The sequence below is a fragment of the Ylistrum balloti genome, unplaced genomic scaffold (assembly GCF_031769215.1).
Source record: "Ylistrum balloti isolate Yb309-2 unplaced genomic scaffold, AGI_CSIRO_Ybal_v1 Utg370450, whole genome shotgun sequence".
Classification (NCBI taxonomy): domain Eukaryota; kingdom Metazoa; phylum Mollusca; class Bivalvia; order Pectinida; family Pectinidae; genus Ylistrum; species Ylistrum balloti.
In genome coordinates, this window is record NW_026782299.1 from 3,172,288 (window position 1) to 3,195,353 (window position 23,066).

At 33.3% G+C, this 23,066-nt stretch overlaps 1 protein-coding gene across 1 annotated transcript; it reads right to left on the bottom strand.

Annotated features, from left to right (window-relative positions):
• Positions 1–6,132: 6,132 nt before the first annotated feature.
• On the bottom strand, positions 6,133–21,081 carry LOC132554998 (ankyrin repeat domain-containing protein 12-like). Its single transcript, XM_060219327.1, has 13 exons — positions 20,926–21,081; positions 20,214–20,307; positions 19,452–19,628; positions 18,147–18,341; positions 15,691–15,833; positions 14,080–14,305; positions 11,373–13,598; positions 10,562–10,797; positions 9,739–9,867; positions 8,259–8,357; positions 7,519–7,662; positions 6,938–7,033; positions 6,133–6,358 (listed from the first exon to the last, which is right to left on the bottom strand). The coding sequence occupies exons 1-13, from the start codon at positions 21,079–21,081 to the stop codon at positions 6,179–6,181; spliced, it is 4,101 nt and encodes a 1,366-aa protein (XP_060075310.1). The 3' UTR covers positions 6,133–6,178.
• Positions 21,082–23,066: the final 1,985 nt, after the last annotated feature.

Sequence of the window (23,066 nt, forward strand, 5' to 3'; positions counted from 1 at the left end):
TCACAGCAAGGGATCAAGGGGAACATAATAGATAATCTGAATGAAATCCACCCTGTACATCTCGATAGTAATAGTAATAACAAACGTCTATTTCCAAATCCCAAGATGGCTTTTCATCAGCCGTTTTACTTTCTGAACAGTCCCAAATTTAAGAGAGCTTAACGGATAACCAAGGGGGACCAACCTATATAATTTGAGTAAGATATATAAGATTTAAGGAAAGTCTTTCCAGAACCTCTGAAGAAACGGTAATAACAAACTTTCCTAGTCAAAATTCAAAACGGCCACCTGTCCCGTCATTTTATTTTTCTGATCAGTACCACTCTCAAATGGGAACATCTTTTGAGATGAATGGAAACCTACATAAGAAATTTGAGAAAGTTTCATCCAGTTCTTCTCAAAAAAAAAATTCAAAGTCAAAATCCGAGATGTCTATTTTTTGTAGTACATTGTCATACAGCTTTGTATGTCTACCAGCTACAATTATTTCAAGCAATGTACAAGGGCATCAATGAAAGTTGAAGTACATATCATGTACATATGACTCTCTCTGCCATACGTAAAACTACCTATGTCTTGTGTAATAAAATTTACAGCAACGGCCACAACATTTTATCAAAGTTGTTATAATTATTACCTTGTATATTCATTTGTCTTTTGCATACATATAAGTTACTACATGTATGTTAAATGCATTACGGCATGTGTTATGTAATTTACAACTGTATACAAGGGCTACAAATTATTCTTATACAACATAGTATGTTGCACAAGATAGTATGTCACACATACAAAATTAATTTTTGTCAAGGCCTTGATTATTGCCATACAAACCACATATAACACAGAAAATCATAATAATATTTCTGTACATTTTATTTGAACACTTGGAAAGGAAAACTATTCAAGTTCTTCCTCTGCCCAATAAAACGCAGATACACACAGAAACATAAGCTGTCTGTTGTCCAATTGAAATCTGTGAGAGAATCACATTCTAACTCTCGTCAGATTCACTACTACATCAATGTTAGAAAGCCAGTACAAAGCATACTATTTGCCATCCTAAATGTATGTATTCCCGGTACATAGAAACATCAACAGACTTTAGTAACAATGTAAATGCGATAAAAAATCTTTTAAGATTTTCCAATCCCATTTTTAATACCATGAGATAATCCAGACCACTGAACAAAGGATCTAGTGTAGATATATATATGTATATATATATTAATTATGGGTTGATGATCATTACTGTGGTACCATATGAATAGTTTTAACACAAATGTTGATTGATGACTTACGGATGGAGATGGACGAAACATTTAAAACATGTATGAAGAAAGGATAAATTGTGAAATGAAAAAAAAAAGAAAGAAAAGAAAAATGAGGTCCCATGGCAGTTACTTCAAAATAAATTTTCCATGGCTGCTACTGTTGTATATTACCCATGCAGAATTGTTTGCTAGAAGTGAATGTAGGTTGGTTTAACCATAAAAAAAATTCTCAATCTTATTAAAGATTTTAGGGTTTTTTTTATCTTGTGCTTTATCATGTATTTACCAATTTATTAACACACAATTTTTAGGTCAAGTGCTAATGGCTACATTGCAGTGTTTAAAATGTGCTTTGATTGAAATACAATAGTGTTGTGAACAAAAAGACCAGTCCCAAAGTAAGGATCTGGTCCATCATATAACTAGGGTGTATGCACTGATCCTTACATTTCTCAAAATCTGAATATGACACCGTATCAATGCTCATTTTAAATGCAAAAAAAAAGAAGAAAAATTCTTCAGTACTATCCCAAAATCAATTATCCAAGATTTGCCTATTACTTTCATTTGTTAGTTATGTCCCTTGCAATTAAAATTCATGCAGTCTGATGAGTCATCTCCATTCCATTTGGGTTTTGAATGACAAACTAATGAAATACACTTCAAATAGGAGCTATCACATTTAACATCAAAATGAATTTACTACATAATTTAAAATTTTATTTTCTGACAGTATCCAATCACTTCATACTAAAACAAGAGTACTGTCAATGGTACAAAGCTCCCCTTGCATTGCTTTTCACTATTGCATACACACTAGTATTAGGGGTGGGTTTGCCAACATGGAGCATTGCAGTGTCTTGTGAGTAATTTATGCTGCTTGAATAACAAGGGTAAATGGAAAGAAGTGATATATCTGTTTCTCTTATCATTTTCAATTATTATTAGAGTTATTTTCCGATGTAAGAAAATCCAGGAGTAATTTTGTAAAGAATTCTCTGTTCAGATTAAGAGAAAATACACAGATTTGAGTTTTGAATAGAAATCAATGTAAATTGTTTCTTAATTTTTAAAAAAAAATCTTGTAAGGAATGAAGCGGCTAGAGTGCCAACAATGATTTCTGAAAAAAAAGGAATTATGAACCTGAACTGAGAACTCCGAAACTCAAACTTGTTCAAAGATATTAATGTCAGAAGTTTGATGAGAATCCCTCGTGAAAATTTTATATTCTGACTGCATGAAAGTAACAAGTTACCTGCCACAAAAAACCTTAAATGAAATATCTGTACCCTAGTACAATTATAAAGGAGTTTTCTAATGCCTTTCATCACTTGCACCAAAACCTTAATTAACATTAGATTTGACATAAAATGACAAAGTCCAAAATGTTTCAAAACATCAGTTTTTTTCCCATAAAAATAGGCATTCTGACTCCAAGTAGTAACAGGAACCCTAAAACCAAATATCGGTACCCTAGTACAATCATAAAAGAGTTTACTAAAGCCTTACTTCACTTGCACCAAAACCTTTACATTATAAAACCAACGTCAACGCTCCCCTTCTCTTTGAAAGGTGAGATAAAAACACCGGAAAATAGTTGAAAAATGTTTAGTTCAATTCTGGGATTTGTGACAGCATTCTTCACAAGGATGAGAAATTCATTTACTTTAAAACAACTTTGTGATGTGGGCATTTCACATTGTAGCCAGTAGCTTTTATAAATATTTATCAGAATGTTGCACCAAAATTCCAACAGTTGCTTTTCATATCAACTACACTTCACTACAACACCGTTTACCAAATTTGTGACAACTATAAACAATCACTGACAACCTATCTTCACTGAAGCTATGTCCATAGTGAAAACATATGCTATACAAGTTCTCAATTTTCAAAAAATAAATACCAGAAAAAAAAAACAGACATTGTCAAAAACGATTCATTATGAATAAGCTTTTCTGGTTCTCTAATGAAGATAAATTAATTTTGCTTATCCAATGATTGACAATTTTTGAGGGTATCCAATTATTTACTGTTTTTGAGGGTGTCCAATTATTTACTGTTTTTGAGCTAAAGTGTATTGTTTAAAGGATTATCAGGTATAAAAAGGTTGCTTTTCATTTTCTTCCTAAAAAGTTTGAAGAAATTATAGATGGAGAAATTCAGAATATAGCATTTGGATATAATTGGCACAATGTGGAGAAATTATTTCTGAATTCCAACATTACTTTGTTTACCAATATTGTATGAAAAGAAGTGTTATTACATCGGTAAATCATGAACCACTCTGTTCCCTGAATCTTCACATGGCTTACCTATGCCTCTTAGATGTCATTTTCATTCAATTGTGTGGCCTCAAAATTATCAAAACAGAGGAATATTTGAAAAAGTAGAAAAAGAAAAAGAAACATTTTCAATCAAGATCGAAAAATGGTATATTAAATGTTGGAAAGAAAAAAAAACAAAATCTATTCACTATGACCAGGAGAAAACATTGAAAACAGTGTTTCCTTTACTGTGTCAATCAGATCCAATTCAAATATTTTCATTTTAATATTAGATTTTAATGCACAACATATACAAAGGCAAATACCAAAACATTACTGAAAATTAAGCATCAAAAACAGAGAAAAAAATAAATTAACAGATACCGATATAAACCAAGTACATTGTACATTTAAATGATAGTTTCAATAGTGACATTAATAGTTGAGCAGGTATTGTATCATGGAACAAATGCTTAAAAAGGAAAATAACATGCACGTTTTTAGAACCATGAATCTTAGAAGTAAAAATTTCCCAGGTATTTTTTAATTTGAACAACAAATTTGACAATATATAAGAGAAAGTGTATGAAGAAGAAAGAGAATAAAAAAACTGTTGAAGGATGCAATATAAGTTCTCTTTGTTTTAAATCTAAGAGTTATAAAGATGATAAATACCACTTGTATCAAAGATGCAATATAATAGCACATTTTTAGCTCTTTTTATGCTGTAAGTTTTATAAACAGGTGTCCCATTTAAAGGAGAGAAAAAAAAAAGACAAATCTAGGTCTGATATACCATAATATCATATCTTTCCATATTTATCATTTCCAAGCCGTCAAAAGAAATAAAATGTAATGAAAGACAAGAAACTGGGAAAATATCACACACATTTAAAACACACATTCCTGTAGTCACAACAAATATCCACAGCGAGAAACATCCATTGTTGACAGATATAGTTTTTCTCCAAGACAGTTATACTATTTCAAAAATACTATAACTGTTTTTATATATTTCTAAAACGTGTCTTTTTCTGTATTTCTTCTCCTGAATCAGTTAACTTTGACAAAAAATATGTATGCATTTTACATATATATATATATATATATATATCTATATAATTCAACAAGCAATTGATAAACAATGACTGCTTTATCCATAATGAACACCTACCGACATGAATCTCTTTATAGAAAGTCTGCAGTGAACAGTGAACAGAACTGCTCACATTTTGCCAGATATACACACATCATTCTATGTATGTTAAAGTCGCCTATAGTTTGTACATATGTATAATTATACACCTTTATTGGAAGGATATTTACAAAAGTGACAAAAATGAAGATGATAAGTATGACAACACAATGAATCTATAATACGTGGAATATCATTATGTAAATGTATTCATCATGTATCAAGAATGATGTAACAGGGAAACAAATAGAGTTTTTTTTCTACCGAAGAGAGCACTAGTTTTCACAAACTTAACATCAATATCATACAGAAGATATGCAATACATTATACTCGGCTGAATTCTCTTTGATATTTGTCTTTGCGTTCTTAGTTCTCAATTTTCCAGACATAACTTTATCTTTTTTTTTCAGTTCGAAAGTTTTTAAACATTACAATGTATTAGATTCAAAACTATATCCAGTGTGAATAAGAAATTTTAGTTCCATCATCAAATGACTAAGAAAGACATTTTGACAAATTTGAAATTAGATGATAGACAATCTATCACCGAAAAGTTCTGAGATACTTTTAGTGAATGAATATGCTTAACATATAGATTTTGAAATGAAAATGATATTTATTACTGTAAGAGTTAACATGAATAATCCTGTTATGAAATTTACAACGACAGAAAGTTTACTCCAAAGCAATAGGTCCAGCCCATTACCGAATAGAGTAACATGATACAACTTTTCATCAATATTCTTGAATAAGCCATTGGGATTTAATTTCCACAATGGTAAATGTTAATGTCATATTCTTTTTGTAAAAGTATGCACTCTTTTTGATATTATCAGTGAAAATTAATGCCTTTCATTAAGAGGTGAAAACATGCTAGAATGTCACCTAATATGGTTATTGTTGGGATTCTATAATATGGAACTATCATGTGGTGAACTACTGATTAAGATATCTTTTTCCTAAATGAAATTTAAAAATATGGTCCATTACAGTTACAAGTTCTTAAAATAAGGTGTATCCAGATAACAATATCGAAACCGAGTCTTTAAAACGAAGAGAATTAAGTCTTAAAAAAATACAAGACTTTTGAAAAAATTTGGCATTTTATGTCACAATCTGATCTCAAGCAAAATAACTTTTTTTTAATACAGACAGAAACAGACAAATATTCCAACTAAATCAGACCATATTATGTACACAGACAAAGAGACTGTACATCACTGTTTTTTATACCATGATTTCACTACCATACTTAAGAATAGCACACATCATTCCATTATAAACAAAACAATTTTTAATGGCCATGTCAATTTTTACTAAGTTATCTCTCTACAAACAAGAGAGCTCTGTTGGAGCAGAACCCCTTATGATATCAATGTTTAGGAGTGAGAAATGATGAAAAAAAAAAAAAAAAAAAACTACTATCAAGCTGCCATACTGCTACGTGGGCCGAAGCTCAAAATCGTCATTAACTTGAACCATGGGGACATGGAGGTCATCTATTGTAGGAGCACTCTTGTGGTCACATAAACTCATTTCCTTCATTTTCCATTCCCAGTCCATCTTCTGCACAGCAAATAAGGATTCAGCTTCATGATGATGTCGCAGAAGAAGGTCTTCCTGCAAACCAATATTTATTTATTTTATAGATTTGACTTTGGTATGTACAAACTTGGTTCAGGAGAAGAAAGTAAATTACATAGCAATAATGTGTTTAGATTGTCCGGGTTCCTGCTGCAATTGTACATTAGAGGAATACTTGAACTTCACAAAGAATTCACTCTATTTTCCCCTATTGGGCTTCATCCCTCTTGCTCCTGGGGGCTGAGGCCAAATGCATGGTTCCTGCTGTTAAATTTGAGTAATACTATAGCTCTGCAAAGACTTTTAATCTCAACTTATCATCTGGAGATCAAGCTCTCCAAGTATCAAACTGTCCCAGCAATGACATCAGCTCTTCTTAATCAAAAATTACAAATTATTTTTAGCTTCAATTCTTAATGTAAACTCACTATAATATAAATTTCAACATTGCCACGTGAAATTAAAAGTTATTTCTTTCACAAACATGACTGCTTTCTCATCCACAATATTTCTATTGTGCATACAAAATCAGAAACGATTACATTATGCTACTGTATTAAGGGAATTATCTAGTGATTTCCAATAAATCAGCCATTGACAAAATCCTACTGTTACCTTTATTTTCTCATATTTATCATCCACGTCTTTTAACCAGGACAGAAACTGTCGACCACTGTACCTAGAACGGACATTCTTTTCTTTTTCTTCAACCTGTGTGAAATATCAACAAATTTAATCATCAACTTCAGCATTGACACTTAATTTATTTTGATCTGACAAAATTTTGAAACAATCTCCATAAAAAAGTTTCATAGAACTTTTTTTTCTTTTATGCAAAAAGGAAATTTTGGAATCTAAACTATTCAGCCGAAAGATATTTTCATTTACCCAGTACTTAAAGCTCTTTTTTTTTTTATTTCTTACTACGATTCGACTTTGCAAACAGCAGCAGTCAAATAATCACCATCGTTTATATATATATTCGAACGTAGATGAAACAAAGATATGGCATACTGTAGATCAATATTGTATCATTTAAATACCATCATCAATATAAATGCAAACCAAAAAATCTTGAAGATTACTAAACCATATGTTTTGTATCAAACTAACAGTAAGACTACCTAACCTCTTAGCAAAAAATCTAGGTACAGAAGTTCGAAGAATTTTTACAATCTGCCTTTAAAATGTTATACCTGTTCTGGGTCAATTGTGTTGTAGATTTCTTCATCTCGAAGTAACGCACACATACTTAATGGTAGACTCTGATTGGCCATGGCTCGGGCAGCACGCCCATGTTCCCTGATAATCTCCTGTTCTACTGATAATGTCAGCTTTTCCTGTCAATATTATTTGTAAAATAATTATGCAAATTAATCTAAAAGCAAAAGTTTAATCAAGATATAAAAAAGATGGATTTGCAAAGGTATTTGTGGGAAATTCTTGGTAAAATTGAGGATTTTTCTTTTTCTTTTTTATATCATCAAGACCAATTCTTGAGGCGAGTTGGAAAGGGATATGCATTAATCATTGTAAAAGCAAATAGAGCAAATGTAATTCACTCAATTTTATCTCATACATTATACCATGACTAGGCAAGTGTGTGACACGTGTTAAATATCAAGGTCAAAGATTGAAAGAGAGGGTCATGGGTAAAACTTCTGTGTTTCACAATATCATAACTAATATAACCATTAAGGACACAATTTCCAATCTAAGTGTTAGAGATGACATGACAGACAGAAAGGATAACCCTTTCAGTACTGTCAAGGTATAAATAAGACATTCATGTCGTATCAGATAAAAAAGTTGGAGCAAAATTATTGAAAAGATACAAGATATATGCACTCAAAACTGAATAACCAGCAAGAGAGAGAGTTTTATGATTTCAATTGCTTTGGTTTGCTAAAACTTTGAAGCGAGTATCCATACTTACCCTCTCTATGAGGTGCTGTAGACGGAGTTTGTACCTTGCCTTTTCTTGTTCCACAAACAAGTCCCGCATTGTACCCGTCACAGAGTTAGGGGGAGACAACTGAAACATAAAAATTTACAGCTATATCTTCAAAACTTGACCAGATTTTATAAATATATCTTCACTATGTTTAATGGATAAGCTATCCAGAAAAACCCAGAAACATTAGTTGGAGAAGATTAATCACAGAGTTAACTCCTAAAACCTCTGTAATCTGTTTAAACTAGCCCACATTCATATCCTATGATGAAACTCAATTAAAATCTGTTGTATTTGATGCAGACTCTTCAGAAAATTGTCATATATCCTTGGCAACCTTTTGATCCATCTATAAAAGTATTCTGTTATTTTATCCAAAACAACCCATCAAACAAAAACAACCCAGATTTAAGGTGAATGCAGATTCATTTTTTATTGTTATTTTGTTTTGATTTAATGCAGTTTACAGTCCACACATTGATATCCGTGAAATCGGAGATTGGATTCAGTAAATGATATTTGTTGCTAATCTAATTTCGCGCTACCTTTATGTTGCAGCATTTCTGAGTCATAAATGTCAATTACTGAAATGCAGGACACTCGATTGAACCCTCACTTATGTTTCAAGATCTACACTGACCTATGAGTATAGTAAGAGTCTCCATTTCACCTATTAACGTGACATTAGCTTCAGAATTCTGATAATACATAGACTCATGTAACATTTCATCATTACTGAAACTTTTTGTGTTGAACATGCTTGATTTGAATACATTGGATGAGTTTTGTGAAGTTCTGATTTTTCTTCTTCCATATAGCAATTAATTTAACACAGATGATTTAAACACTGTTGAGTTGCGTTTGTGTCAAATATATTTTGTAGTCCACAAATATTGTTGACAGAACTTGTTACCCTGATAGATATAAATGGGAGTATGATATTCCTGTTACTTTAAGTGTTACCAAGTTATAAGTACAATATTTGTATTAGTTAAGGTATAAATTTTCACTGAGTAATATGTAATGTGTATGAGAGAGGGTGCATATCCACGTGTGTGCTGCAATGACAAATGACATTTTTCTATAGTCATACCCAGACTGTTTATTCAAATAAAATATTTTCTTTTCTGTTACTTATTCATTACTGTCACTCTATGCCATGAGATACGTATCAGGTAACAATAAATGAAAGTAGGGTCAATCTTCATTGCACAATGTCTCAATTCATAGAAATATGGCTAAGTCAAACCAGTGGATAAGTTGAATATTTCATTTTCGTAACAAAATCTGTCCCTAATGGTAAAATACATGATCAATAGATAATCAAATTCAATTCACAAAATGAAGTATCCATTAAATAAGATGCATTTTTGTTGCTTTAGCGATAGAGTAACTGCAAATAAAAGGATTTGAGAAAACATGGGTTTAAATCACACAGATTACATAGGGATTTCATCCTTACCATAGGAACAGACAGAGTGCTAGCATTATTGCCCTGCAGGACATAGCTACAGCTGACCATCAAGTAATCCTTAAAGCCCTTTGGGGCATTTGGCTGTACCACTGACCACTGCTTATGTTTCATAGCCACCTGTAAAGGAAATCAACAGAAATAGAATCTTCACACACTGCATCTACGGGCAAAACTTGCATAATTGTAGATGAATTCAAATCCTGTTGATTCACTGATAGACAATTTAGCATTGAGCTGCTTTCAGTTGACATTCTTTGTTAAATTCTAACTGGTTGCATGTGGACTTAAAGCAGCTCAATGCTCATGTTTATCATTTTACAGAACTCTATTATAAGGGGAGACAACTTCAATTTGTTTACATTACTTGTAATATTCATAATCTGTTGCTTGTTGGCGATACACAACTGACTTGGGTAAGGTTACACTTTAACATAATAATGGTGAATATCAAGCTGTTAGTTCAGTAAGAGGTAATCTCTACAGGACTTCAGATTACAAACTATATCCTGAAGGCTAATCTCAAATAAAAGATTTGTTTTTTTAATTCTAGGCATTGTCTGACATTGTCAGATCATTTCTTTTCCTATTTTTCTTGGTGTAATTTTGTTTACTTTCTTTATTTTTGTCTATTTTAGAAAAAAATGCCTGTATGTGATCATAATTGATTAAAAAATGAGACACTGAAGAAATAAACAAAGTAACACAGTTCATCATCTGCTGACACAAAAGCAAATATCTGAGAACAACATACACTGTACATATAGATGTATGTACCACATGCATGTCATAAGGAACCTTCATATGAACTAACCTGCTTCCTTATGGAGAGATACAATTCAAATGGATTAGGTGGTTTTTCATAGGACACCAGTGGTAGTTGGACTGGAGGAGGAGGTTCTGGAGGTGCAGGTTGGGCCACAGCATTTGTGTCTATCTTTGATCGTAATTTCCGCTTTCTTGGGTGTATGTCTAAATTTTCCTCCTCCTCTTTGTTGTTCTTTGAAACACCTGTTGTTGTTTCTTCTTTTTGTAGCGTATCATTGTTCCCTGTCAATAAAAAATGATAATTTTGTTACAGAATCTCATGTAATATCAACATAATTATCAAGCAATTGTACAAGGAATATGAAACGAAATAATTGAAATTTTTAATTTTCAGAGACATAAAAATGTAAAAATTGAGTTTGTAATTTAGCAAATATATTCATGCAAACAATTTACACATGAAGATATGGCCGAATAGACCATGAGAAGATTAGCATATCAGTGTCATAAAATACATCACAACAGTTAACATGTCTGTACACTATTCATAAATGTATTTGAAGCACAAAAGATATGAAAAATGACAAATTACTTTCAATTCTAGAACCATTGGAAAATTTATTTGAATTACTAACTTCTCATTAATGATCAAGAGGTATAAAATTTAACTGGCCAATATTCAAGGCCAGTAGATATTATGTTATGAGCTGTTTTTACATCCTTGAAGGATAACTGGATGGAAAGTTTTCCCAATATCTCAGAATATCAGCTACACAAATCATTTTAACATTCCCAACATGAAACCTTACAACTTGCTTTAGAGTCTTTTCTTTGACACACAATTTTATAAATTATACCTTGCTTTTCCTGCTTATCTCCCTTCTCTTGTTTTTCTCCTTTGTGATGTTTTTCATGTGATTGTTTCTGCTGCAAGGCAGCTTGTGTATGAGATCGTAATGTTCGTGTAGATCGCTGTGTACTTTCCTTTTCCTCCTCAACTTTTTCTTTCTCCTTTTCACTTTCTTTCCCACTACCACTTTTGACACTATTGGAATCTTTATCCTTTTCCTGGTCTTTCTCTTTGTCTGTCAGTAGACAAGGAGGCTGTGGATTTTCCTCTGAAAAATCCACGGAAACAGACTGTTTACAATTTTCTAACACAGAGACTTTATCCTCTTTATTTGAATCTTTTTGTGCACTTTGTTTATCATTATCCTTCGATGCTGTGTTACTATCCCGCGATGATGGCCGTGAGGAAGCAGGACTACTTGTAGAAGGATTAGTCAACTCCTGTGGGAGTGTTGTCATGGGGATGGGCTGATTCATTTGTGATGATTTTGCTGCTGCTTCCTGTTCCTGTGTGGGATTTATCACATATGGAAGTGCATGCTTTGAGGAGTGTGACTTTACAAAAACTGACTCCAAGTTAGCTGTTGAGGTTGAAGCCTTAGGAGGAATAATGATTTTTAATGGTGGTACTTTTGGCGACGTTGGTCTACTGTAACTTTCCCTGCCATCCTTATCAGATTTTGGAGAATTGTTATCTTGGTCTTTCTCCGATTTAGTTGGACTCTGCCTGCCCTCTGATTTTGAAGAGGACAAGAAATTGCCCCACTCATCAATGTTTTTAGGAGAGGAGGACGAGGAAGAAGAAGAACGCAACTCCCATTTTAGCCCTGAGGAAGAGGCGGGGGGATCACTACTCCCTGACCCCGCCCCAATGTTATGACCACTTCCACTGTCCTGGGAGCCGTTAATACTACTCACTACCATCCCACTAGACACACTGTTCCTCCGTGGAAATGACACTGTACTAGTGGTGACAGGAGCTGTCCGTTCCATTCCTAATCTTTCCGACGAAGAACTCACTACTGGTACAACTACACTTTGAGAATTAGTTAACTCACTGATGTTTTTATCGACCACAGTTGTAAAGAGAGATGACAATGCAGACGAAGATGAAGTTACCGGGTTTGTGTTGGAGGTGCTGACTACAGAGTTGGTAGTAGTGGTGGTGTTTACAAGAGACTTGTGTCCAACACCATTACCAGGTCCTGGATCTGACACAGACTCTTTTAACTTGGTACGATTATTTGAGTCACTGCTATGCGGAATGTGTGTAGACTGATCCCCAACACTCCCCCTCCTCCCACTCTGTGACAACGTTACCAATGAGGATGTCAGTGACGATGATAATGAGGATGACATAGATGATATAGAGAGGGGAGGGGGATCTTTCAGTTCACTATCACTCTGTTCATTATCACTAAAATGTGGAGAAAAAGGTTGAGTATCCATCATTTTCTGATGGAATTTTGTTGGAGGAGGAGGAGCTGGGTTGACTATTGACTCAACATTTTGACCATCTGGCTCTAAATTACTGAGCCTCTCAAACTCACCCATACCAAGTCTTAATTCAAGTTCAACACTAGAGGAAGAAGTCACTTTTGTTTTACTACCTGATATAACACTAGTCAATGGCGTGTGATCCTCCACCACACGACTCCCAGACATATTTCCCTGGCCTGAAATTAGACCCATTCCTTCTCCAACATTGAGCCCCCCATGCCCGGTGAGACCACCAAGCCCTATTCTGTCTTCTCCAAGTCCTATATGTCGACTATGACCAGCACGTCTATCAGTACCAATTCCAACATGTCCCAATCTATCGGCACCTAGTGCCGCAGCATGTGCCAATCGCTCACCACTTAATCCTATTCTGTCTCGTGCTAATGCACTAGACTCTAGGCCATCTTCAGTGTCCATTAGATTGACTCCAACTTTTTCCAAAGTCCTAACACTGTCAAGTTGTGGGTCATACAAGTCACTGTCCACACTCGATACTGGGCTATCGACAGACAAAAAATCCTTGTGTTCACTTGGCCCCATTGTAACACTGTATGATGTAAAATGAGGTTCCTTTGATGGTTTATCATGAAATTCATCAGCTTGTTCACGCTGAAACTTTAGAAAAAGACGACGGGGTGATGACATTTTCTCTGACTTTGCCATAAGTGACCTTCTGCTGCTTAGTGCAGCTTGATTGGAACTTCCATCTTGTTTTGGTAGTCTTGACAGATAGTCTGTAACACAAAAGAAAACAAAAATATTAAAATATATCTCATTACTACCACTTACACAGCTGGACAGAAAAAATAATTTTGCAAAGTAATATTTTCACAAAAACTTCCATTGCAAATACTTAGATACAGCTATAACATTTAATGTAAAGTCCAAATATAAACTTTGTAAGATACCTGACCATGACAGACAGTATACAACTGTAAATCAGATAGTGAGTTATCTATTTAATATATGCCTACAGATACTCTACAGAAAACAAGATACTGTTAACGCAGAAACCCTAACGTAGGCAAAAGTTATTTCATATTTGCATTTCCTTCCATGATTATAACAAACTCTGCAAAAACATTACATCTAACCTTTTTCAAGTTAATTTAGGAAAAGTCAAACCACTACCCACAATTCCCCTCGGCCTAACTGCATTACAGATGCCCTAAAGACCAAATATGGTTGTCATCATTCCTATCTCTGGATACTAACCGTCGGAATCAGTGTTTCTGTTATCCTCGTCTTTAAGTGATGAGTTACTCTCAGGAGACGTTGGTGAGCGGGCATCGTCAAGACTTGAGCTGTCACTACTAGAAGTGATGATCTCCTTCCTCAACAGTTTGACCATGTCTGGTGTGGCAGCCACATCCATGGGAGTCTTTCCCTGCAAGTTTGGCTGTAGGGGATTGGCGCCATGTTTCAGAAGAAGCTCCACCAGCTGTCAGTACCAAACCAGAAACAGTGTAAGGAACTTTGTTTTTTATACATTATTGTTTTTTTCATCATCAACCAAAGTAATTTGTATTTAATATACATTCAACAAGCTTCCTTATAAAAACTGGTCATAGCTTTATTTTGACAGGGTTTGATGCAAAATTCTTTTTCACAACTCTTTCTGTTTTTTGTTTGTTGTTTTACACAACCATTATGATCCAATTAATCATATTTCACCTTACAGCATTAATAAAGATAAACATCCTCGGGTTTGTCAACCAGAGTTAGTCCAGGCTCTTACTCAATTAACTTTAAATGGATATTCCAAAGTTGTAAAATTTCCTGCTGTTCAGAACCTTTTATAAACTCACTCTAATGACATTTCTGTGGTCAAATTGGAATGGTGAAATTGGTGGGAATACTTCCAGCAAATCCGTCTGAGTATAGCACATTGGGAAATATCATTGGATCATAGATTTTATGCAGGGTATTGGATAAATACACAAGTGTGTATGCTATTCACTAAAATTTCTGCTAAGGTTACAATTTTATTACTTCCTTAGGCTTTTTTCTGTAGATTTATAATTTACACAGATGTTACTTTCTGTTCACAACCCAAAACTATTATGACGCAATCAGTGCTACACAAACATTTGTAAATCAACCTAACTAGACTATATAGAATTTCCAAAACTTAAATATCATGTGTTTGTTTAAAAGGTAACTTTGAGGATACAATTTCCATTTGAAAATAAGTAGATGATTTTGCAAATTTCTTCAAAAGCATTGCATAAAATCCTAACTTGTGCAGAATATCGCTTAATTACTGTCAACTAAAGAAATAAAACCTAATATAATTTTTATGTATCATAAGTTGTTCTTTATAAACTGTGTATAATGGTCGATAACCCAGATCATCCTAATACTGTAATTAAAAGAGAACACTGGTTTCCTGGGTTGGATATCGTTCTTCAATTTTGCAGACAGAAAAGTTAAAAAAAAAACCCTGATAAATTATGTTGATAGGAAACAAAGCACACACATATCACTTTTTTACGACTTTTGAGAAAGAAAATGAAAACCATCCTTCCTGAGGTGAGCTTTCAAGAAAAGTTGAACCACATTAACAATACTGTACATATCACAATTATTTGACTGTATAATGTCACAATTGAGGAGGAATATATTTCAGACTATCTAATTATGATGGTCTGTAGACAAGAAATATCAAAGAGTGAGATATAGAAATGATGTCTACCTATAGAAACTCTGCTGAAAACAACAAACTTTAATTGCAGAAACCCTAGTGCTGGCAAGATGTTAAATTATTGTAGTAACACCACAGTATTGTTGACCATCAACAAAACTTTATAGAAGTGAGTTACTTGCCTTTCCATGACCGTTACATGCAGCATCATGAAGTGGTGTGTCGTTTTCCAGACCCTGGACGTTGACATTTGCTCCAGCCTTTAACAGCTGTTTGGCAATGGGTAGAAAGCCTCTATTACAAGCCTCATGTAGTGCTGTCCATCCTGGATACACAGAAACAAACATAGGTCTATAAGATTAAGAAAATTTGTCCAACTTGTAGCTTATCAAAACTACCAAACAATCTTTCTAGTATCTCTCTGTATCTTAGCAATCTTCCCGTTATCCTCAAAGAAATGTCTCGAAACTAACCTAAAATGAAAATTTTAAACATTTTGGTTTATAAAATGTGACATTTCGATTAGTAACACATCAATGATATTGTTTAGAAGATATAACAAATAAGATTTAACGTTGGTGGACCAGAAAAATCTACCTATACCGTATCAAGATGCGAAAATATAGGAAGACTACATAAACATTTATCTATAGAGTGAGAAAAGATAAGTATAGTCTACAGTATTTTATGTAGAAATTTGGTCCAGATGTATTCAAATCTTTAAATCCTTTGAATTATATGCAATGCAGTAGTCTATATCTTACTGTGCCGTTATAATTATCAGCTCAATAAAGTAGTATTCTGGTGTAGGATACCAGACCATGACAAACAGTATACAGCTGTAAATCAGATAGTGAGTTATCCACTTAATGTATGCCTACAGATACTCTACATAAAACAAGAAACTGTTAACGTAGAAACCCTAACGTAGGCAAAAATACTGCAGAAGTCATTCCTCTCCAATAGTTTTAACATGTCTCTCCCTTTAAATAATCAAAATCAGAAACATAAATTGTAATGGAATTCTTTTCTCATGTAAGTTTCTGCATTTTATTGTAACTGACTTGTTCCTGACTATATCACTAACAAGAGGCCCAAGGGACCTGCTAACATCGCTAATTTAGCCATTTAGCAACAAAGATTTTCAGTTATGACAAATGATTTCTGTAAAAATTTTCCTATTGGGTCCCGGCCTTGTGGTAAAACATAAGTTAGATTCACTGTTCATCAAAACTGCAGCAAAACCGTCTGAGTACAGCACATTGGGAAATATCATTGAATCATAGATTTTATGCAGAATATTGGATAAATACACAAGTGTGTATGCTGTTCACTAAAATTTCTACTGAGGTTACAATTTTATTACTTCCTTAGGCTTATTTCTGTAGATTTATAATTTACACAGATGTTACTTTCTGTTTACGACCCAAAACTATTATGACGCAATCAGTGCTACACAAACATTTGTAAATCAACCTAACTAGACTATATAGAATTTCCAAAACTTAAATATCATGTGCTTGTTTAAATGGTAACTTTGAGGATACAATTTCCATAGGAAAATAAGTAGATGATTTTGCAGATTTCTTCAAAAGCATTGCATAATAATATTCTGGTGTAAGATACCAGACCATGACAAACAGTACACAACTGTAAATCAGATAGTGAGTTATCCACTTAATGTATGCCTACAGATACTCTACAGAAAACAAAAAACTGTTAATGCAGAAACCCTAACGTAGGCAAAAATACTGTAGAAGTCATTCCTCTCCAATAGTTTTACATGTCTCTCCCTTTAAATAATCAAAATCAGAAACATAAATTGTAATGGAATTCTTTTCTCATGTAAGTTTCTGCATTTTATTGTTATTGACTTGTTCCTGACTCAATCACTAACAAGTGGCCCAAGGGGCCTGCATTGCTACCATCGCTAATTTAGCAATTCAGCAAAAAAGATTTTCAGTTATGACAAATAATTTCTGTAATAATTTTCCTATTGGGTCCCAGCCTTGTGGTAAAACAGAAGTTAGATTCACTGTTCATCAAAACTGCATCAGTCTCAACATGGACAATATACTTGTACGGAAAAAGGATTTTTTGAGAACTTACATTACCCCAATTGGGCCCCACCCTCCTGCCCCTTCACCACAGAATATTTTAGCTTAAATCTGAACAAAATCCAAGAATTCCTACTGGAGAAGTAGGATTTCAAAGAATTCACTTAATTTCTTTTTTGTGTCTTCTCCAAAGAGGTCCAAGACTCGCTGTTTATACAAAATTGGTTCCTTTTCATCCAGGAATGGTCCCTACCAAATTAAGGCAATATCAATTCATTCCTTCAGGATGAGGATTTCAAACTTTCAAAATTTCACCTTTTGGTCCCGCCGCTAAACCCCATGGGGCCAAGAACCAACATTTATATAAACTTAGTTCTTTTCCCCAAAGGATGCTTCTGACCAAATTTGGTCAAAATCTGTTAAAGCTTGACCAATAACTGATCCTTCTTTGAAAACTTGGAAGTTCAACTGTCATTTTTCAAATCTGACTGGATTTTAAAGGCAAAGTGGAAGAACAATTATATACTTTTTCCTATCAATACATTAAACCACTACTGTTCAACATGTAATATGCTGCTAACCAGCAAAGTCGGCAACATTGACATCTGCTCCTGCTTTGATGAGTTTCTTGGTCTGTTTGATGTCCCCTTTGATTGCTGCGAGATGTAGAGGCGTTTCTCCCCGCTCGTTGCGCTTGTGAACTTTTTTGTCACCAGGAGTACGCTTTGGTCCTATCTGACTGACAGGCTGAGGTGAAGTTGGTTTAGATGTCGAATCTGTTAGGAACAATGAAGAAAATGAAAGTACATTCAATGAAATCCAATTTTCTGTTGTGATAATCTTATCATAAAAGCATAGCCCTTAGGCATCACAAGTGTTAGAGAGTAGCTCTTTTAAGACTAGAGTATGAGAATTAAAATCAGAGACTTGACATAATTACCTCACACCTTATAATTGCCTTTATTTTTTAATGGTCCTAAAATCAGAAGCAGTATTATTCCATGGACAAAATCTCAAATCAAGTGGAGGATTCATAACAAAACATAGTTTAGATTTAGATTGAATCAACTACAAAAATCTATTTGCCTCTTTACAAAACAATGGACATATCAAATTATATGATTATGTTTTTTTATAATCACCATTCAAGCAGTTATCATGGACTTAACACAGGTAATGAATTGATTCTGAAATAACATAATGCCATGTAGTGAGCACACTCACACTATTGAGGTTTCAGCAGATAATATTTGCTATATCAATGTCCACTATAACAGTATTTCACTCCTTCAAGTTTGTTATTTTTCTAAAGTTACAAAAAACTTCAGTGAGTATATTTGAGAACTTTTAAAAAATAACTAACGAGAGTAGAAGTATTACTATATAGAGATTTTCCAACGATGAATTGACCTGTTCTGTACCCAGGTATGTTTTGTTATTGATATTAGTTAAGATGTAACTGTATGACATGTAGTGAAATGCTGCTAATTAATAAACAAAACTGTCAATGTGTGACAATATACCCATCTAATACAAATCATAAAAAGTACTTCATGACTTTATCTTAAACTACAATATGTAATGATTATGCATTTTCATTTTGGCAAGTGTGTAAAGAACATTCCTTTTAAAAAATCACAATCATCCAATCAAAAGTTGTTGACAGTCTATTCTACTTGTGATATAAAAGTTAGTTTTAATAACAATGATTAAGTGGTGCATTAGGAATTGAATAAAATCCATCTCCTGTGACAAAAATATGGTTATAAGTGTTATTACCTAGACATAGTACACCACCAAAATATCCTCTGAGTGGTTTAATGTCAGGTCAATTTAATAACTATAATCACCTTGTGGATATATGCTTATCTACATTTTTCAATTACCTTGTGATGTCTCATCAGTCAGTCGCATCAGAAACAACATCTGCTGACGCTCCGATAGAGGGCCAGTGCGGGGAGACGTGATACCACTTGGATTCTTGGGATTGGGTGGGGCATTAGACGGAGTGGGTGAAGGTTCAGAATTCAAAGGCTTCTTCCTTTTTGGGGTAGCTTTCGTCTCTACAACATTAAAGTACAAAGTCATAACCTACTTATTTTCATAATCAAATCAAAATAAAAGAAATGCATAAACATTGTAATGCAGAAACAAATCCTGAAAAATGTAAAACAACATTAATTTTATAAGCTCACTTAATGGCAAAGAAAGATTGTATTTCACTGCGTGTGTCACCCTAACTTCTCAAATTATTATCTGTTAAAGTCAAATCAACCGAAACTCAATGGTTAAATAACCTGTATTTTGAAATTACAATGAATTTTATTGAGTGAAGCCAGTTTCCAATAAAGACATTACAGTGTAAAACAATTTTATGGTATGGTCCATTATAACGTTAAGGGACCTTGATAACTAAGAAAATTTAAGAGTTGACCTTTTTAACTTCAAGGTGAAGATCCGAAGTGCGTGGTTCAAAGTTATCTTCCCACAGAAGTTCTTCCTAAGTGCATGTAACAGGCCTCCTGTATGTTGTTCAGATTACACCTCAAAATGACCCTGACTGTTTAGAGGTGTTAAACCTGACAAACCATTTTACCATGCTGCTACATATGTACAGACAACATTATTTTGAAAAGATTTTTACTTACCTTCGTCTTCACAAGGACTGGATTCAGTTGCGAGTAGTTTTCGTTTCAGTGTTTTACTATCTGATTGGGGTGTCCGTACAAAAAGTGTCTTCTCCTAATGAAAATGGAGTATCAATGATTTAATATTCAATTTTTAATTAAAAGCCTCAAGTAATTTGATACATGAAATGGAATCTAATTCTATATCATAATTAAATTTTAGTATGACACAGGAAGGCTGAAAAAAAAAATTGACCTAGAAACATTTAGAAATCATGTATATGTAATTACCTAACTCAATTCAGAATTCGATTGAAATTGAGTTGACTAAGAAGTCTAGGTTGCTAGAGAAATTGTTTATCTGAAGTCTGTGAACAGAAAATAAAATTCACTGTTACCCACAAACATTAAGTAAAATCTTTCTTGTAATACTTTTTGAAAGATGGTGCTATCATTGTTAAATGATCTGGTGTGAAATTCCAAGACAACTTCAATGTCTATAGAGAGACATATTGTTTTTTTTTTTTTCAAAGATTAAACATGCACCATGTTAATGGACACCAAAGTCAGAAAGAAATGATAAGAATAGACAGATCCAAACATTGCTAACAATCACTTTTCATAGCTTTTATATTAATACTGTGCCATCATAGTGATTGAGGGAGAATATTAAATTACTGTTGCAGTGATATTCACTTTTACATGTTATGTATTCCAATTATAAACAATTTACCTTTCTAGGAGGTGATTTCTTGTCAGACATATCCGGCAATGACAACACTGAGTATTGTAAAGAAGGCATGCAGACTTCTTGACACTTGAACTTGGTTCTAGGTGACCAGACATTTGGCTTTCTTTGTTGCAACCGAGCAAATGTGTTTTTTGTCATTTATCCTTGGCATCTGAGAAAGAAAAAGAGTTGAAATTGATTGCATAATTTTATGCAAAAGTTTCAGGCATAACAAACACGACAAACATATAGCCCTAATGTTTCAAATTTACCTGCAGTCCATGCTTATAAAAATATAAATAAAATAAATTTTATGCTCAAAAATCTCTGAAACACAGCTGTATCCTCTTATGGAAAGAAAAGATCCTACAAGGTGGAAGTATATACCAGTTTGTGTACCTTGAAGATACGTAGCTAATGATAGGTGGGGCTTTTAATTACTTAAATTACAGTTCATTCAAATTGATTAGCTTTAACAGCTACAGGACCAATTATAAAGGAAATATTCTGATGTTTTTTTTACTGCCTCACTAAAATATCTCAACAGATTTATACTACATGTCCAATCAGACGACCATACTGGCACACTTTCCAGAGACTGTGATTCATATCAACATGCAGTTAATGGCAATTTTTACTATTGTTTTGATGTGTTAAACTATAAACTGTTATTACTGTATTCAAACCCACATATTGCTTAGAATAAAGGATTAAATTATGTACAAGTATTTAAATTAATCTTAAGGGTAAAAAAACTATTATGATGTTCCAGCAATTTTAAAAGCTTTAGTATATTATTGTACAATTATCAATATGACAAGTAAATTTACACAATCACCACTTGATGCATATTAATCATTTACAGACTTGTATATCACATACATTCTATTTTATTATCACCAGAATGAAAAATAAAATATAACCACCACAACAAATAACTGATACTAACAAAATAATACTTAAGTGTATACATTACACACATATTATAACTACAATATGATGATGATCTCATACAGGAAGTGAACAATGATTATCTCCCTTAATATGATGAGGAATGATGTCTGACAGCCATAGACTGAGTGCACTTGACCTTATTTTCAGACACAAAATTAAATCGTCTAAGAAAAGTCATTTTATTTGAATCAATTTGGTCCAGAAAATGAATTGAATGCTGATGGTTAGCAAAGTACTAATGTACTATGATTAAATACAGATTTAAATGTTCAGCAGTCTGTAATTATCATGTACGTCTGGGTAATGTATTACTCTGTGACATTAAACTATTATGTACATATCAATAGGCGTAGCACAAAAGGTCAACAGCTGAGGTCAGCCAGATAGAGCTATATGATCACATCTGTAGAAGGTTGACAATATAATAGTGTACTGTTATTGTTGGCCACGACAAAAATATACATTAAAAATATTTCTAGGATAAATTACAGTTACGGTACAATGTCCCAGTACATAACGAAAAGAGGCAAGCATCACAAAATGTGTGTTACTTACCAAACAGATGGTTAATTTAAAGCCCTATACCCAGGTGTAGTTGCTATTTCTTTTATCAAAAAAATTGTTTGTTGTGCACTGATATTAGTGCATTTGCTTGCACTTAAGCAATGTAATTTGAAAAAAATGAAAAAAAAATACTGCACATGTTGATACACTAAGCATCTCACATAACAGATAAATGAAGCCAACAGATCTATTATTGTCAGTATTTATGATCACTGCGGGTTCTCTTTACTACAGCAGTATACCATCATTAGATTATGAACTGAATACCATAGTGAATTTTCATCTATCATACTCTACCAATGTTCAATAAATTATCTAGGAACCTTTTTATTTCTTCTGCACTAATACCAGTAAAAGGCTAAATGTATTCACTTCTCAATCTAAATCTGATCCATGTATTAAATCTACAATGACATACCTCTATTTGAAAGTTTTATCACGTATCTGTGTATTTATAGCAATATGCAAGTAACATAAATGTCAAGCTAAAGTATAGGTCACCAACTAATTGTAAAATGTCACAATGTTAACTACAACACATAAGGCATGCAATACACATTACAATAGCACAACTTGACCAAAACCATCGAATACTGAAGTAGAAATAACAAACTTCAAACCTGCAC